The following is a 19167-nucleotide window of genomic DNA, read 5'->3' on the forward strand; positions in this document are numbered from 1 at the left end:
CAAACCTTCAAAATGAAACGTTTATAAATCACGGGTGTAGTTACATAGTGTGACCACCGGGGGCAGTGTTCTCAATAGTGAGAAGATTGTCACTAAAGCCAATATAACGTAAAATAAAGGCAATCATAATTGTGTGTATTCTCTTGTTTCTATAAAATTGTATAGAGTTTATGAAAATATTTTTTAAAAATCCAACATGGGTATTCTTAAAAAATGAATAAATAAGGTTCCCATTAAAGTCATAACATAATTGAAATTAATGTCGGGGTCTTTACATACAAAATATGACATCTGTAACAGAAAGTTCTTATACTCAAAGTTGTAATTTCGAAATGTGTTTCTCGATCCTTACGTCAATGTACAATATTCAACTGTTATGATAACATGGACAATGGAAATTATTCATTTTGATTAATAAAGTTTTTGCTTTTAACCGAACACTTTCGCAATAAAGCTTTCAAAATTGCAAGGGGTGTAGTTACGCAGTATGACCACTCGAGGGCACCAAATACTCGTCATATATATATAATGGCGATATAATAGCATACAAACTCTTCCGGTAAAGACATTCAAAATAAAATACTCAAATTAGTCAGAAAGATTGATACGCACTGTGGCTACGGGAATATGGATGTTGCGTACGAACTGACGTAACGAGGCCTTGTTCGTGGTGGTCACGTCATTTTTTTTGCGTGTTGACGCTTCGACACATATTGCCGCGATATTTCAGCTTTGAAAGGTACCGAGGATACGTTGTTCAGCTTTCAACGTCACATCACTAGCTTCAACAATAGCTTGCTAACTTGTGTATTTTCAGACTTCCTCACTCTCGGAACAGCTCGGCCTGGTTTTGTTTATCCCGGAGAGGAAGCGCAACATTTTAGAGCAGTTTATCCGCCTCCAGCTGTCGAGCATTTATTTACTGAGAAGTTTCCCTGGTTAAATTGGCAAGCTTTGTGGCACGAAATAGGTCACACAGCTTCTTGTTGACACCAGTCTGTTCAGTCTTTCCTCTCCGGCTGCCTCATCCAGCGGCTCCGCAGACATTAACTGTTGCACGGACGATGGTTTTACTAAAAAGTCTCCGTCCTCCCACCGAGGGAGTGCGGCATGAGCAAGCCGAGACGACGGCTGTGATGGACGGACAGAAGCTGGGCTGCGGCACGCTGTACGTTTCAGAAACGTAAGTGATTCACGTGGCCCTTGTTTTTCTTTTTTAACCAGCGGCTTCAGGTTTAGGTTCGTGTTTCGCCTCACGTGTTCACAGTGTTTAATACAGACATTATATTAAATGACACCAATATAAAGGATATCAAGTGTAACAACAGATTCATGCTCTACAACAACGCTGCTCCTCGTGCTAAACACTTCCGGAGTAGTCACTTTCAAAATAATTCGAAATTGATTTGGTGTTTGTAGTGTAGAGGTTCAGCTAGAGCAGAAACCATCAATCAATTATTTTAATAGTCAATCGTCAGAAAATTAATCATCAACTATTGACTATGATAGTTGATTCATTGTTTTGGTGTTTTTTTTATCAAGTAAGAATGCCAACATTTGCTGGTTTCAGCTTCTCAAATGTGAGGATTTGATGCTTTTCTTTGTCTGGCAATTTATAACTGAAACAAGTAGTCCATTAATGAAGAAAATAAATCAGTAATGAAAATAATCGCTAGTTGCAGCCCTACAGTCAGGGCCTGTCAGCTGAGTGTTTTTTTTTAACACAGGACTGAAAGTGCTTTCAGATCCTGGCTCTTACTTTTTATGCTTTCCACTCCAAAACAATCGCTGAACTTGGGGTAAAGGTCCAAGGTTTCCACAGTCATGCCTGGAAAAGTACTCTAAACATGCCACATATTAAACTGTTGTGGGGCTCTTGATGGACCAGCATCTTTGTCATCAACCTCTCTCACCATGTTTCCTGCCACTGTCAAACAGTTCAATAATAAATAATAATATTAAATGTTAACATTATGTGTGCAGCACACCTGTCAGCTTTGTGCATGTTTTCTTTTTGTCAGGCGCCTGTTGTGGTTCGATGGCTCGGGGATGGGCTTCTCTTTGGAGTACCCCACCATTGGCCTGCACGCCATCTCCAGAGACGTCAGTGCTTACCCACAGGAACACCTTTACGTCATGGTCAACGGCAAAGTCGGGGGTGAGAGTGACACAAAGTGTAATATTTGTATTGAAGGGTCAATTGATCAGTTTTTACTATAGATCCGGGAAGTTGTTAAAGTCACATTTTCCCTCTCTTTGATTTCTGGCTTGATATCTGTCAGCAAAAAAGGGAAAGTTTGTTTAGTGCCAAATGTACTACTAGAAAATTCTTTCATCTATATACTTTTATTTTATTCTTTGGTGTCAAGAATCATCTGTATGAACATCTTGTGCAGAAAAATACTTTCCATTTCTGTATGTATTTATATATGTTTCCCTATATATGATACCTTTGCACGTTCACAAGACAATTCTGAGTGAGATGAATGTGTTCACATGAGTAGTTTTCATTTTGTTTTACCAAAAGGTACCTTGCTTTGTTTGTATCTTGTGCACACAAGGACACACATGTATACACGCGATACACATTTCAGAATCAGATTCAGAAATACTGTATTGATCCCCGGGGGTGTATTGATCACCCTCAGAACTGTTTATGTGTAGATGAAGCACTGGACACTGTCACATGAACCATAATGTGGCATACCCATTCATATAAAACCAGGAGGGCAGGGGAAACTTGGCGTCTGTTTCTGCCTGTTTGAGTTTCTAACTGCATGTGTCACTTGTATGTTTTCACCGTTCATCCTCTCAGATGAGAATGAGGCAGAAATGGCAGAGAAAGCAGCTGATGATGAAGACGACAGCAGTAACAGCAGCGGTGGTGATGATGACGAAGGAGTGATCACAGAGATTCGATTTGTGCCTAGCGACAAGGCAGCATGTGAGTGACCATGCTGAGGATGAGGGTCAGACTGATGCACTGACTTGTTTTTTTCGAGTCGTATTTTCATAGTTTTTGGCATCATTCTGATCAGTTCTGATAATATTTAATGACCAGATAGTCACAGCTCTACATATGAACCACATGAGTGATCAGAGAGTTTAAACCCATTAACCACATTATCAAAACCACAGATTCAAAAGTACAAACAAGTTGCTGTAAGTTTATTGTAAATGTCCATAATATCTCAGATTACTGTCATTACTATGACACCAGGCTGAACTGAAATTTCACATTCTTAAATATGATTTCTCTTACAATTGACAAGGAGTATCCTGCTTTAAAAATGACAAAACCTGAAAGATGTGTGTAGTTTCTTTGATAAACAATTGTTTAGTATAAAGATTTTCAACACCAGTACAAAATATCAGAGGAAAATAACTTGGCACTGGAGTGGCCCCTTTTAAGGATACAGTAAGTCTGGTGATTTCTTCTTATTGTCAACAAATCCCCTGAAAAGACCAAAACCAACAAAGAAGTATTGTGTGTGTATCGATGCGTGATATATCTTCTTCCTCTGTGCCATAGAGCTCCATTGTTGTCCAAAAACTATTAACCCACATCAACGAGCCACACTGTTGCATTGGGTGACACATCATCCTTCATCCTTCAGCACTGCCTCTAGTGTAGCATCTCATCCCTCTCTGTCTCTCTGTCTGTGTGTGTGTTACATGCAGTGGAGTCCATGTTCTCAGCCATGTGCGATTGCCAGGCACTGCACCCCGACCCAGAGGACGACGACTCCGACAACGACTTCGAAGGAGAAGAGTACGACGTGGAGGAGGCCGGTGAGGAAAAACATCTACAAACCTCTCTGTTATTTTCCTTTTTGTCTTAGTTTGATATTTCTGCTGAATGCATCTGAACATAAGTGAAAGCTGTTACACCAAATGTGCACAGCATCCGACTCCGTCATGGTTTCGGTGTCCACTGGAACTGTCTGTTCCTCAGCAGCCACATTAATAACATGGTTGGAGTTGTTTTGCTGACATGGTTTGTGTTTTACAAGCATAAATACACTTTTGCAGCTCATTCAGATGGTAACAGATGCTTTTTGGCTGTACATTAATATGACAACCTTTTGTTACTTAGCCTTTTCTGTCATCACTCATTTTAAATGTCAATGCATTTTTATATATATTGTCTGACAATGTCATGATCCTAAAATATTGATTTTATCTGCAGCTCAGCAGCTTGGAAATGACTGAAATAGAAAAACGTGTAAACTGTATCATGAATTCAGTTGCATTCAAACACAGAGCGGTAAGACTGGATGGAGGTTCAACAGCCGTCTCCTTCCTTCACAACAAACGCAAAACAATAGTTGTGCTGTGTATGTGTGAAGACAAAGTCAGAAACAAATCAAATGCATCATTCACGTTTTTTAAGTTAATTTCCAATAAATACGTGCATCTATATAAATTCACAAATTAATTGGTGAAATGCGAGAATGGATCTGACGGTGAAGCTGTTTATCATTTTTAAATTTTTACATTTTGGAGACACACCTGACTGTGTAACATAACATGCTGTGGCCTGAATATAAAATGTTGACGCTTCTTATTTATTTTTTTCCTTCTGTCTGTGTTTGTCCGTCTCTCCCTGGTGGTCCGGACTCTTTGGTTGTAGAGGCAGGTAAGACATCCAGTATTCATTCACCACTAAACTCTATTCTATTCTTCTATTGAAGCTTTCTACTTTATGAGTACAGAACAAATGGTGTCTGAGTATCAAAACCATAGACTGTATATAAAGATGAACAACATGACTCTCCGAAAGTGAAGCCAAAACCTCTCGATTGCCCCCCAGTGGCTGGAATGCAGTATATGTCATAAACCTGTCCCCTCCATGATAGAGGATGGGACATGGGCCAAACAAAAAAATCAGAGTACACGTTAAATACATTTTACACAAGGTAGTTTTTATCACGCTGATGTTTGTTCAAGTGTTCATTGTTCTGATAAGTTTGGTTTTAATTACTTATTTCATGATATAAAAAGGGGGTGAGACAAATGTCATGATTGACAGCTGTGATTGACTGAAGTGTGCTCACATTTTTGTACAGTGGGAGGAAGTTGAGACGCGTCGTCCATCTTTTATATACAGTCTATAATGAAAATGGTCACACTATGGAGTTGGTAAAAGTTGTAGCACCCACAGCCAGGGAGTCACAGAGAGCAGGTTCCAAACACCGTCTTTACTGAACAAAAACATGACAGGGCAAAGTGCAAGTTGATCACATTGAACACATCAAATATCACATCCTGCTTGGAGACCTCCGTATTGAATTAACAGCTCACAGTCTTAACACCATTAAAAGCTTTCAACACTACTTTCATATTCCCCGACTACAGCAAATACAAGGGGGTGGAGGCTGAGGTCAAACAAAACCAAACCCAGTGAAGGTGGATGAAGTCACAAAGTACAATTCTGATAACAGAAATATCATTAGGAATATTTTAAAAGCATTAACATGAAGTTAGAAACTACATACCAGAAAATAAGTATGTTAAAAGCCACTAAACCTCAGATCAGATGTTTAACACTGTGTGAATTTAAATTGTTGTTAGTTTTTATTGTTGTTTTGCGTGGACCCCCCCAAAAGACAAGCGACCACTTTGTGGAAGCTTGTGGGGCTCAGAAGAAAGAATATTCATTAACCCCCACCCCCCCATTTAACATTTCTAAGCAGTATATAAATATTTAATAAACCCATTATAATGGAGAATATGTAGTAATGTAAGCAGAAAAAGTTATTTATGAATGTATTTGTCAACAACTGTGCGCACGCAGACATGGAGGTGCTGTACGAACAGTTAATGAATGACAATATATTAAAACACAGTTGAAATAATATTAAATGTCTTCATAGGGGAAGTTACAATTGTTGACAAATACCGTACTTTAATAAACAAATGTCCTTTTATAGCTGTGTACAACTGCATTAAAGTGTGTTATTAACCATTTATTAAATGTTATTAAAAGCACATTGCTGCTCTTGTAGTCACCATCTCTGTCCTCCACCACCCAGAGCACGGTCACGCTGACATCCCGACCTTCTACACCTGTGACGAGGGGCTGTCTGCGCTCACACAGGAGGGCCAGGCGACGCTGGAGAGGCTGGAGGGGATGTTAGCCCAGTCAGTGGCTCAGCAATACCACATGGCTGGGGTCCGGACCGAAGAAGCCAACGCCGGATTTGAAGGTTTGAGTCAAACACACATGGCAGCCTAGTGATTGTACAGACTATCCTCCACAATATTTTATAAATTTTTTAGAACATACAGAAACAAAACACGGCACACAAGACAGCTAGGACTGGTATGAGCAAATCACAGACCATATAGACATTCATGTTGCATCACTACATGGGGCATTACATGGACATTTCATAGTGATCTCAGAACTTCGATGTGTCAGGGAATACACAGCTAAGGCAGAGTAATAGAATACCCAGGAGAGAGCATTAGGCATTCACAGGGGTCCAAGAGGGACGCCAGTCCACATTACAACGCCCCCGGCGTATTAGGTCTGCTGTGCAGTCTGGAAGGTAGTTTAGAAAAGGCGCCCACAACTTATCAAAAGGCCTCTCATTCCCCTTCAAAACTGTGCTTAAGCTTAAACTTTAAAGATTTCTCCATACCACTGGCTAACAGTTGGAGGTCTGGGTTTAATGAAATAAAATGCATCTCCTTGCTAATAGAAGAATCTTATTCAATAGTTTTAGCTGGACACTTGTCAAACTGTACTCTTTGTTTTAAAATAATTTATTTTGAACTTAGATAAAATGAATTCCCACTTGACAGACTCTCAGATTAACAGCTGAATATTCATGCATTCGTTAAAGTGATTTGGGTATCAAATACCTGGAATTATAGGACAGTCAAAGTGAACATCAAAGAGTAGATGTAGAACACAAAGAGTTTCAAAATTTGGAATATTGCTTCTAACATAATTTAAAATCTATAAATAACTAAATATGATGTTGCAGTAGATTTGTCCTTAAGATGATTGAATGATGCAAAGTTTCCATCTATATATGAATCTTATGAGTCCCCTATCCTTTCAGGCAAAAAATGCTATATGTGAATTGGAAGGCACAAATAAGTGATTATTGCCAATGAGGGTAAAAACTGAAACAGCTGAAGATCTGAGGACATTTCTAACTTTGTTTAGGCCTCTTAAGGAATTTCTCACAGTGACACTATAACTTCTAATGTTTAAACAAAGGAGGGTCTAAGCCTCCTTCTGCTTTTGTCTTTTTCAAAAGAACTGTTGATAAACTGTGACTTTTCTTTCCCCATATGGGTGTTAAAATTAGAAGATTAAGATTAAGATTTGACAAGATTTTGTTTATGGGATGCTGTTAAAACCTGGACTTGATTGATCTGAGCGTGTTTGTTATTGTTGACAGATGGCATGGAGGTGGATGGAGCAGCGATGGAGGCCGGTCAGTTTGAGGATGCGGAAGTCGAGCACTGGTAACACCAACAGTGCATCTTAACATGAAATAAAAGATTGAGTGGTTAAAAAGCAGCAGCATATTTGTAAATATATTTGGATGATGAGAATGTGACAGATGGCTCATTCATGTGTTATCTGACTCTTTTTGTAGATGGAAGTCATCTCAGCGGCATATCAAAGCACCAGTGTTGCATCATGGGATTGGAGAAGAGGACAGCAGCACTTCTTTAAGGCTCACGGCTCTTACTCGTACTCTCCTCCTGTCCCCGGCACTTCCTGTTCTCTATGTCAAACAATCCATTACCGTGTACTTACAGTCATCTCAGTAGTCTCTCGTAGCTTCCTACATGTTCTCTTGTGTGTTGCTTTGCTCTCATGTTGCATTGTGTAGTTGGTTTTCTGCTCATCCTCCTGTCGCCTCCATCTCTGCTAATTTGTCCAGGTCAGATGAGCAAGTGTGCTGTTCTGCACTTCTGTGATACAACGAAGTTAGCTACTGTAGACTATTGAGATGCAGCCCCAAATGCCCTGAAGCTATTCCTGACTGTAAAAACAAAAAAAACATGAGTTTCTGTTTTGTACCTAACGACCAATTTAATATCTGATTTTCCTGTTGAGAAGATTCAGTGTCTTTGTATGAAATTGTCAATAAATACGTACTTTGAGTTTACTTTGTTTGATTTATTAGAATTCAATCAAGGTTTAACATTTTTTATTTTAATACAATACGAGAGGGTAGTAACAAACCTACTGAGAATTATCACCAACTCTTCAACTCAGCTCCACTTTTTTAGCCTCTTTTATGTCCTAGTTTTGATTTTACAGCACATTTACCGCCTGGTTCAGTCTCAGTGTTTCCAGCACCTGTGTTTTAATCAAACAAGCTCTGATAAAGCCACTGCACACTAAACCCCAAACGGCAAACACACAATATTAGTTGTATAATAGTTGTATCAATCTTGTGTTTTAAACTAGCTCCAGCAGAGTGACCCACAGGCAGAACAAGAACAAATATATGTTCAACTTTTTGATCACAAAGTAGAGCTGAGGCTGATGAGAATGTCATTAATTTTGCAACTATTTGGTCCAAAACCAAAGTAGCTGTTAAACAAATTAAAATTATGACCTGATGATGGTGCTATATGAAAGTTGACCGTTACAATTAACTAATTGTTTAGTCTATAAGTTATGAAGACAGTGAACAATGCCCATTACAAGTTCCCAGAGGCCAAGTTGACATCTTCATATAACGTTTTTGTCCGACCAACAAACCCAAAGATGTTCAAAAATGTTCAGTTTCCAGTGATATAAAACAGGAACAGTTTGAAAACATGAAACAGTGAAAAAAAAAAAAAATCAGTTATTAAATTTGTTGCCAATTATCTTTGTGACGATCAGCTAATGAAGTACTTGTTTCAGCTCTACTGGGCACCGTTCAGACACTAGAATAAACTAACCAATCAACCAACCAACCAACCAACCAACCAACCAATCACTGTTATTTAAAAAGGGGGGTCCAGCAAAACAGTTTAAACACAGTTTAATCTTCCTTTCCAGTTTTCACAGATAATTCAAAGGCACCAGTTGAATCTGTGCAAGAACTAACAGACCTGTGTGCAGTACTCTCTTAAGTGTCACATTAAGTATAAACATTAATAATATATACAGTACGTCTGTTAAGCACTTTGTAACTTTGTTAAGAAAAGTGCTATACAAATAACGTTTATTGTCATTATAATATTATTGTACTCAGAACATCAAAATCTCAACTTTTCATTATAAATGTTTCAGTTGATTAATTAGAGAATTAGCATAAGTAAATTGTGCTATTACACAAAAACAATACTTAATGGCTTAACAAGGCTTCATGTATATTATACTGAAATACATATCTGCCTAAAAATCATGCAAGAACAAGGCAAACCTTCTTTAATCCAGTGACGGATATTTGACATTCTAAGTGCTGTTTGAACAGTAGAGGAGATGAAAAAGAAAAGTACTGAAGTGTCTAAAGGTTTCAAACTGAACGAGTGTAACATTAACTGAAAGAAGCATACGACCAAAAAAGAAAAAAGACAACAAAGCAGTAAAGTGAGTGTCTTTACATTTCTGTTTAGCTTCTACAATGTGCTCTTGAGGTGAAATCATCCTAAAGACCAACTGTCTGGATAATCTTTAAAAGTATTTTTAAAAAGTGCATATCAGTGTTCTTGTTCTTTTTTTCTAACTTCTGATGACTGAATCCAGCAGCAGGTCAACTGTCTGTCAGAAACGTCCTCTCCACATGTGCTCGGGGTTTGAACTGCTGCCGGGCAACGCTCACGTCCTCTTCTTGGTCTCCAGGGGAAGATAGACGGGTGGTGATTTCCTCGACAGCAGAGGGACGAGTTTGTCAAACAGCAGCACTGAGCCCATCATACCTGCAACAGCAAGAATGTAGAAGAAGTGACGAAGAAGAGGAACAAGCACATTTTCATATTTAAGAAGATTTGATTTGCTTTAACAACAACCCCTCATAAAAAAAAACTTTCAGCTTGAAAATATAAAACAATACATTTCACATCTTTGTAACATTTCACAGCATCATACAAATGTGACAGATTGTGAATGACTGAAGAGCATGGTATATTCCCTTTGTCAGTGTGTCCTTTGGCTAGTACAAATGATTTATTTTCTCTATATAAACCAAAAAAAAAGTGCATTATGTCCCTCTGAAATGTAGTGGAGTAAAAGTATTGTAAATACTCAAGTAAAGTACCTCAAAATTGTATTGCAGTACTTGAGCAACTTTCCACCCACAACATGAGGCCAGATTTACCTCTGTATTTATGAAATGTTGGGAGGTATTTGATGAGCTTGTTCAAGCCGCCGTCAGAGAGAGGGACAGTGTGTTTGTCTTTGTGCATGAAACAAATGAGTCATGAGAATTGAACATTTAAGCAGCTTATCAGATTTGTGTGAAGACTTTCAACACAGCGGCTGACCGACAGAAACAGACAGTGACACACACTAAAACACTAACTATCTTCATATCTCCAGAGATAGTTAGTTAGTTTATAGTTAGATAAAAAGACAGGGGTTATTCTGCATAATGAATACTTTTACTTTTGATACTTTAAGTCAATTTTGTTGTTGATACTTATGTACTTTAACTTTCTGATTTTCCTTCTAATGGTGTAGTACTACCACTTCGACCTAAATAAATGATCTGAATACTTCTTCCACTGCTGTGTACTTGTGTCATACCTGATGTGTTTTTGTGTGTTTTTTTGTTAATATTGTAAGGATGAAAACATGCTTCTACATGTACCTTTTTAGGTTGGGTAGGTTGTTTTTGTTTTGTCTTCTTTTGTGCGCTTTGTGTTTCTTTTTTCTGTACTGATGTTGATGTAAAGCACTCTGTAACCTGTGTTTAAAAAGGTGCTATATAAATAATGTCTTACCTACTTACTTTAACTTTTTAAGACAATTTAATACCAGATAGAAAGCAATTTAACACCTTTTTCATGGTCATACCGCCCAAAGTATGAAAGATATCAATGAAAACCAGAAGCGATGATCAGGACGAACATTTTTTACCAAGTCCATGAATTTATTAACATTTATATTTTACATTTTTTTCAGTTCTTCCCAGCAGTATACAATAATTCCTAATAATATCATTAATGAATCACTAAACACAACCTGGATCTGGATAAGCAGCAGAAAATGAATGGATGGATGGATTAACCAATTAACTGATAATATAAGTTTTTTTTTTTAACTCATTTTATAACTAATGTTACTCCCTACAGCAGACTATAGAAAATATTTAAGACCTTTGTAAATTAAATGTAAGAATTTTTAATACCTTTGATACCTTTTTTTATTTTAGGAAACTGAAATAAATACTTTTTAAGACTCTTTAACATCTGCAGTGCTGTCAGTGGGTCTTACCCAGCAGCGGGCCCAGCCAGTAGACCAGACAATACTCCAGGAAGGAGTTTCCACTGCAGGGGAACTGGGTGGAGAAGGCCAGCGCCGGGTTAAACACAGCTCCTGTCACACTGCCACCTGGACACACACACACACACACACACACACACACACACACACACATTTGTTGAGTTCACTTATAAATTGTCAGTGTTGACCCATCAACATTCAGCATAGCTCATTCATTTAATCATCATGTCCAAAAAAGACTAATGACAGATTTATAACAGTTGAAAGAGCTCTGATCTATCAGATTGTTGATAAGCTTGAAGGTATTCAAATGTTAGAGGAAGGTTTTTATGTTGGAATACAGGTGAGTAAAAATATATATGTGGTTGTACAGCTCAGGAAATCATCACGACTGCACTCAGTTAGTCCTCAGATTTCTGAGAAGGAAGATGTCTTTGAGATTTCTTCACACAAGGTAAACGGTGCAGATCAGGCTCTCCTCCGGGTGGTGACCAGTCTTTAGTTCACATGTATTACTTTGTTTATTGTGAGTGTATCTGCGGGACTGTGGCCATGCCAACGATATGAAAACACAGTTATTCACATGACGTAAATAGAGTCATGACATACCTGCATAAACCACTGTTGCGATGACCGCAGCTACCGCGTGCACGCGGTATTTCTCCTCCACTGATCGCGTGTGCGTAATAGCAGTCTGAACCGCGAAGGCACACGCGAGCTCCACGGCGGCGGCCTTGGGCAGCGGCGCGTGAATGGGGCTGATGCATCGGTAACCGAGCAGCTTATGCCGCATGTGCAGTCCCGACAAACCGACACCCCAAATCACCGGCACCGCGGCTCGTGCTGCTGCAGCCGCAGCGAACTGGCACGCAATCCGCCGGAGGGCGCATCCGCCTGAGAACCTCGCGTGGTAAGCGTGCTCGAGCGCACCGGAGGGGTTGCCGATGGCCCCGCTGAAGGTGAGCCCGTGGACCACGGACGCCAGGTACGTCAAGGTGAGCGCGAGTCGAGGCTCGATCCCGCCCACCTCTGACAGCAACTTTAGCTCGTGCGTGCAGCAGCACAGCTGGAAGGTGGACACCAGCTCCACCGCGTACACAGAGAGCCCGGTGGCCCCGAGGGCCCTGGTCAACAACCTGCGGGTCGCATCGCTCAGTGCCACAATCCCCGCGAGCACAGACAGAGACACCACCACGTCTGCAGTCATGTTTGCGGCTGGTCTGTGCTCTCTGTCAGGGATCGTCTGCGCCTTCAGCCGCCGATGTCTCCTCCCCGGACTCTGGTCTCTCTCTCTGTCGCTGAATCTCGCTCTCCTCCTGCTGCTGCTACTCTGTCCCGGAGGATGCGGGCTCCAAACAGGAGCAAATGAGCTTCAGTCCCGGTAGCTCACATGGTGCGGAAGTGGCTGAGCTCCGCAGTTTTCCTCCTCCTCCCTCTCCTCTCCTGCTGATATTGCTGCTCCTCGACTGTCTCGTTTTTCTCCCTTTGCCCCTCTTCTCCTCCCCTCACTCCTCTATCCTCCTCCTCTCAGATTTCTTGTCCTACCTCTCCCAAAGCACCCATCTTTCCCCTTTCTTCTCCCTCTCTGCATGTACTCTTCAGTCTTCACCTGGTTTACACTGAACTCGTGTTAAAGAAGCCATATAAGCCAAGCCATATTTCCCTCAAGCCGTTAAATCATATTTGTCATATTATTTTTATATTTGTGCTGTATTGTTGCAGCCATCTCCTCCTCATGTTTTCCCTGTTGGGGTCCTCTGTAGGTTTACTGTGGACAGGGGGCATGTAGGCATGTAAGTAGCCCACAGTTGTGCACATTAGCCTGGGTTAGCCCATCCAAGGTCCACAGCTTTTTTCCCCTATTTATGTTTCCCTTGTGTGGCTTTTCTGCAGGCCCAACTGTGAGGCCTGATGCAGATTTAGCCCAAGCAGAGCCCACAACTTGCGTGGGCCTTATATTGGGCCAGTGTTGTGTACATTGACATGATTCTTTAAATTGGTTATTGTGTTTCAGTATCTGGACAAATAGTGTAAAAATACAAAATACTGTTGAGCAGCAGACAAGTCTGTCAAATGAGCTCAAACTGGTCCAACCTGAAAACTAGTATGTGAAACATGGACTGGTCTGTGGATGCTGTCATGGAATTAAATCATTTAAGAATACCTTTTTGTATGTTTAGATGATTGACAAGAGATGCATGTCATGTATCTGATTTTGTCCTTAGCATCATTTTTCCCAATCATATCCGCAAACCCCATTAAATTAGAACCCCAAAGTGAACACAAGATGCTTCCAGATTAAGGAAAAAATAAACACACTCAGACAGACAGTTTCCCTATATCATAGAAAACATTGTTTGATGTAGTGGCTTTCTAACTATTTTACTCATCAGGATTGCTCTGTATCCTCTTAGTTAAAGTGTGTTGGCCTACATTGTGTTTTTGGATCCCTGTCCTCACGAGATGGATATTAAGGTCAAAATGTTGACTGTTCAGTTAAAATAAAAGTTTGAGAGCTATAATCCATTTTACTGATATCCTCTTTTCCTTTTCTGTAACCTTTATTCAGTGCAGTTGGAGAACTACATTACTTACAGGCTACATGTGTGCCCTGTCTACAAAAATTTATAAAATCAGCATGGAATAATACTGAGTAATACAGTAAGTAAATACAGTAAAATACAATCCTTTAGTTGATTTCGAAATACAATTGAAGATGTTCTACACAAGAAATTAAATATAAAAAAAACAATAGACAGTAAAGTGTGTGGACCAAGTATATATCAGATGATCACATCACTTAACCAGAAAAACTGTTACTCAATGATATTTCTCATTTCTGATCTTGTTCCAGATAAATAATTGATTCACATTTCCAGTCTGTTCAGAACAACTTTAATTAATTTGTGGATGATGGAATTAATCCGATCTTAAAAGTAATACAAGATACATTTTACATACCAAGAGACATGTTGCTTATAATAATCAAAATCAGAAATCAACAATCACAACAGTAAAAACGCTATCGTTTATTTTTAACCTTTATTATAGAGACAATTGGGCAGTCTGATTGACTTGGGTATGAGAACCCTTTTTAGAAAAGGAAAAAAAGCCAGTTACATATTTCAGAGAATTAGTGTACTCTGTTGGCCAACAATACACACACACCCATGTTTTATGTATTTGTTGGCTTTGTCTTCCAGTGTTAGGCGGCTCGGCCCACGCTGAAGAGTCTATGGAGTTCTTCACTCTCACCACTAGATGTCGCTGTCTCATTATTATTCACCTCATTTAGTACTGTATCTGTTTTTCTGGTTTATTGAATAGTGTAGGAATAAAATGGAATATATGTAAAACTATAGAGTGAAACAGAATATAAAATGTGATACAGAGGGATGAGAACCAGTCATGGGCAGGTTGGAACAGAATGTAGAGAGGTAATGCACAGAAATATATATACTGTAAACAGCTTAACATTAAATTTAGCAGAATAAGGTTAAGTGTACCAGTGCGGTGCAAGTAAAGTAACAGTAATGAGCTTAAGATTTCAGCAATCTTATGGCTTGAGGGATGAAGCTGTCCCTGAGCCTGGTGGTGCAGGACCAGATGCTGAAGAACAGTTTGTGGCTTGGGTGAATGGGGTCTCTTCTTCCCACACTGCTGGGTGTAGAGGTCCTCCGTGGGTGGCAGCTCCGTCCTGGTGAATTGCTGTGCAGTTTTCACCACCCTCTGTAGATCCTTACGGTTGAAGAGTGCAACTGCCATACCATGTGGTATGGTGTGGTGAGTCCAGGTCAGGTCCTCTGTGATGTGAACCCCAGAGGAACCTGAAGCTGCTGACTCAAAAATCTGTTATGTATACATGTAATGTTTTGCCCCTTATCGTTGAACAAGTGTAAATTACAATGTGGAGAAGATACCATGCTGAACAGAATGACAGACTGGGATGCATCACAAATCCTGTGGTGCTGCAGAATATATTGGAAGGCACTTTTTTTTTCATGCACATTTTGCATGATCGCCAGTTAAAGTAATTTTGTTTTTTTCTAAGATCTTCAAAGATATGGTGCAATTATAAACACATGACAGTGTCACTGGTACAAAAATAGCTACATGCAAAGCCCAAACACAAGCGCTGTTTACAGATAGTTATATTAAGGAAATGTGTGGTTTTGACCTTCCTCAACTGGAGACATTGGTGACACTGACAGTTTATTGTTTGATGGACTGTAGTGAGTCACAGCTGCGGGATATTCCAGTTTGTCTGTTTCCCTAATGATTTACACCTCACATGAAAACCAATATTGGTTAATCTTGTATAATGTGTAATATATTCATTTGAGATGGATTTTAACAACAAAAGGAAGCTGAACATAATATTCTATTAGATATTAATTGTATATATTTCGATATTTGTTCAATATATGTAGATTGAATCATAATTATTATTATTGCTATTGGTTGATTTTGTCATATTTTTCTCTACCCCTCAAAAGTATCTTTTCCCTGATCTGTGTCTTAAAATCTATCATATTTAATGTTAAGTGCTCTTTATGAATTCTATCCCATATACATTCCTACTTCTTTCTAGTTCTTCATCCAGTAGCAGAGTTACACTTGAATGCAACGCCCTTAGCCATGGCTCGGAGGGAGCTTGAATGTCGGACTTTTCTCCAGGTATTATGAACGCATCGTCGCTCGCTCTCGACCGACGAGCTGCGGCCCACCCCGGGCTTTAAGCGGACATCCGCACCAGCCAATCGGTGGCGGGTAGTGCTGAAATTAACCAATGGCGTGTCCGGAGCGGCGTGTAAGTGGGCGGGTGTTTCTGTGCAGCAGGCTTCTCTGTGCCTCGCTAACAATAGCCTGGGATCGGCAAGTTTACTGTTAAAAAACCAACCAGGAGGGCGACAGAGCGGAGCTGAGCTGAGCCGTGAGGAGAGCAGAGTTTGCCGAATACATGAGACGGTGTGTCCCGGTGTCGGAAATTATCACCCAACATTCTGGGATTTACATTTGCAACCAGACAAGTGGTGAGTGAGCCTTTCAACTTTATTTCTAAACCTTAAATTTGGCCCTTCATCTCCATTCTCAGCCAGGCATGGTGCGTTGTGAATTAGGGGCTCATTTGCCTGTGAATAGGAAGGGGTTAATGGTTACTGTAGGCTGAGATCGCACTATTATTCCTTTATTCTTGATCTACATCCACGTATTGACGCCCCGGACCCCGCAGGCCCATCAACCCGCACACAGCGGACTTGAAGTCAGCCACGACGAGGTTATTACAGTCTGAGGTGGACTGTGTGATTATTTTTTTATTACACCGGTTTCCTCCCAGTTTACTGTCTGGCTGTGATAACATGGGAGTTTCTTTCTGGCGAACTGATGGCAGGGCGAGTATCGAATGAATGAATGAATGAATGAATGAATGAATGAAATCCTTCCACTTTTCCTGGATCTCAAGTCTCTGACATCTACCTCAAAGGATACATCTGACATGATTCATCAGAAAGTCCATGCGGTGCCCAAAGCCTTTTTGCTGTAGCCCAAGAATAGACAGATACACTGCTCTGCTCTCACTGTAACGCCCTCAAATCCCTGAAATTATTCAGATTTTAAGTGTATTCTTGAGCTCTTATCTGGTGTAATAAGTTTGAATTAGACAAGTAATCATGGTTTGATCTTTTTCGCAAGCAGACAGAGCAGTTAGGGATCACAAATCCACTCATATCTCGTAAATCATCTGCGTAATAATTTTAATATATTACTGTACGTGTCTGCAGTTCTCTGTGGTGACTTTACTGTGACCACATTCCTGCAGATTCACATCACCTGCTGTATCTTTAATAGCTGTAAACTTTCCTCTAGTTTTCTATGATACATGCACAGTAATCTTTCTGAAATGCACTGGGGCTGTTGTTTCCACATGGCTCAGCAGAAATCAGTGCACTTCTCTTGATCCTGGATCTTGGAGTCCAGTTTCAATTTTGGGGTTTTTTAGTGGCTTAGGCGAGTCAGACAGCGTGTATATCTGCTGCAACTTATTGATCACAGACAGGCAGACAGGGGTGCTCTAACTCTCATTTGGCATTTTTATCAGCGTTAGGAGTTAGTTCCCTCCTCATTACTGCCTACTGACACTTCAAACAGCCCCATTCTTGGACTCAGCTAGATAAATAAACTCATTTCTTTGCCTCTCTGTATTTCTGACAGTACAGCCTTTCTCCGGCTGAGTTGGGCTGACGTTGCCCGTTGCTCCCTGTTATAAAAAGTTCCCCATTCATCTGAGTGACCTGGATAATGAGAAGCTGATTAAGAGTGTTGGTGGTTCCCTCCTGAGCTGTTTGCCCCTCAGGCAGACAAAATAAATATATATATTCTTAATGATGATATAATATCATCTTCCCTGGTGTGCTTGATGTTTTTTAACTATTGAGTTTCACACCTGTATGATGGGAGATGAAAGTGGAGAGAGGGGATTATTTCCAGTCGGTTCAATGACTGTGATATTTATTGGCTTGAGAGTTCCTGCACCTCGGTTTGAAAACCTCTGTAGGTTACATGTGAGGGAATAGTTTAACTATTAGGGATGATTAATTCGTACACAAACTAGGACCCCGACTCAAACTACAGTCCTCAGATTTGAAGAGTTTGTAAAATGAGCGTATAGTAGAATATTTCATTTATTAATTTGATTTAATCTTTGATGGTTCTCACGGATAAATTAATTATAATGATGTAGGTTCAAAGTGTAATTTCCAAGATAGTCCTGCATAAAATGGAAAGTTGAATCCTGATATTAGACCATATGTTAGACCTTCAATTAGTCGATTGAGAAAATTAACTGGCAACTATTATGCTAATTGATTAATTATCGTTATTTTTTTGGTCTAATTTCATTGTAAACCAAATATCTTTTAAGTTTGGACCGTTGGTCAGACAAAATAAGACGTTTGAAGATGTTAGAAATTTTGGAAATTGTGATGGACCCTTTTTTACTATCTTCTGACATTTTATAGGCCAAACGATTAATCCAGAAAATAATCTGATTAATCGAAAATGGAAATAATCATTAGTTACACTCCTACTTTCAATTTGCTTTTAAGAAGCTTTTGAATTAGGAAAAAATATATTGTCTACAATAAATGTGATGTAGTGTTGTAGTGTATGCTTTCTTGCTTCAACTGAAATTTTCAAACCCAGGACAAATTTTTTATGACTGCAGAATCATTTTTAAATATTGTTAATGTAGCTGGGATTATTTTTATGCACACTTAACAAAGTGGGATCTTTGGCATCTCCATTAGAATTTAAAGAAGTTATTGTTGATGTTGAAGAAGCTTCTGATGGATGAAGATGTCTCAAAAGCAGCAGCATCACAACATGCGCAGTAAATGAAATGGTGAACTAGATTTGAGTTTGATTGTATCTGGAGCTGCTTCCAGGCTGTCCCACCAACCACAGTGTGCACTTGAAGTAAAGTGAAGCCAGTGACAATGAAGAAAGTATCAGGAACATGAATGGAAAATCCAATTAATTTATTGGTATACGAGTGTTCCATGTTAATTAAACCCTAGTTATAGCTGAACATCACTACCTGACTGTGTCAGAAATGTTTCTGTATTCAGACACTGAAAAGGCAATTTGAACGAGTTGAACCCACGGATTGGGTTATGGTTTAAGGGCAGTGGTGGCACAGTTGTTGCCATGGAGACCTGGGCGGGGCTAAAGGAGTATTTTATGGCCCCATGTAA

The 19167-nt window shown here is 39.7% G+C and overlaps 3 protein-coding genes across 3 annotated transcripts in view; 2 read left to right on the top strand and 1 right to left on the bottom strand.

The window, feature by feature from the left end:
- The first annotated feature begins 749 nt into the window (after positions 1-749).
- On the top strand, positions 750-8138 carry clns1a (chloride channel, nucleotide-sensitive, 1A). The gene is made up of 7 exons (XM_070905850.1): positions 750-1183; positions 2022-2151; positions 2821-2944; positions 3682-3792; positions 6036-6209; positions 7419-7485; positions 7620-8138. Coding segments are annotated over exons 1-7 (726 nt in total). The 5' UTR covers positions 750-1064; the 3' UTR covers positions 7621-8138.
- A 1649-nt stretch (positions 8139-9787) lies between these two features.
- Positions 9788-12620, bottom strand: aqp11 (aquaporin 11). The gene is made up of 3 exons (XM_070905227.1): positions 12023-12620; positions 11405-11521; positions 9788-9888 (listed from the first exon to the last, which is right to left on the bottom strand). Exons 1-3 carry the CDS (start codon positions 12618-12620, stop codon positions 9788-9790), a joined length of 816 nt encoding a protein of 271 aa, XP_070761328.1.
- The window catches only part of pak1 (p21 protein (Cdc42/Rac)-activated kinase 1), a 59221-nt gene continuing 52294 nt past the window's right edge, over positions 12241-19167 (top strand). The window contains exon 1 of the mRNA XM_070905226.1: positions 12241-12372. The gene's annotated coding sequence lies outside the window, so the exon portion shown is untranslated. The remainder of the gene's footprint in view (positions 12373-19167) is intronic.

The sequence above is a fragment of the Enoplosus armatus genome, chromosome 5 (genome assembly GCF_043641665.1).
Source record: "Enoplosus armatus isolate fEnoArm2 chromosome 5, fEnoArm2.hap1, whole genome shotgun sequence".
Classification (NCBI taxonomy): Eukaryota; Metazoa; Chordata; class Actinopteri; order Centrarchiformes; family Enoplosidae; genus Enoplosus; species Enoplosus armatus.

Coding starts and splice junctions, on each gene's coding strand:
- clns1a (XM_070905850.1), top strand. CDS start 1,065: ATGGTTTTACTAAAAAGTCTCCGTCCTCCCACCGAGGGAGTGCGGCAT. Junction 1,184..2,021: donor ACGCTGTACGTTTCAGAAAC/GTAAGTGATTCA, acceptor TCTTTTTGTCAG/GCGCCTGTTGTGGTTCGATG. Junction 2,152..2,820: donor ACGTCATGGTCAACGGCAAA/GTCGGGGGTGAG, acceptor CTCTCAGATGAG/AATGAGGCAGAAATGGCAGA.
- aqp11 (XM_070905227.1), bottom strand. CDS start 12,620: ATGACTGCAGACGTGGTGGTGTCTCTGTCTGTGCTCGCGGGGATTGTG. Junction 11,522..12,022: donor CGCAACAGTGGTTTATGCAG/GTATGTCATGAC, acceptor GTGTGTGTCCAG/GTGGCAGTGTGACAGGAGCT. Junction 9,889..11,404: donor CTGGCTGGGCCCGCTGCTGG/GTAAGACCCACT, acceptor TTGCTGTTGCAG/GTATGATGGGCTCAGTGCTG.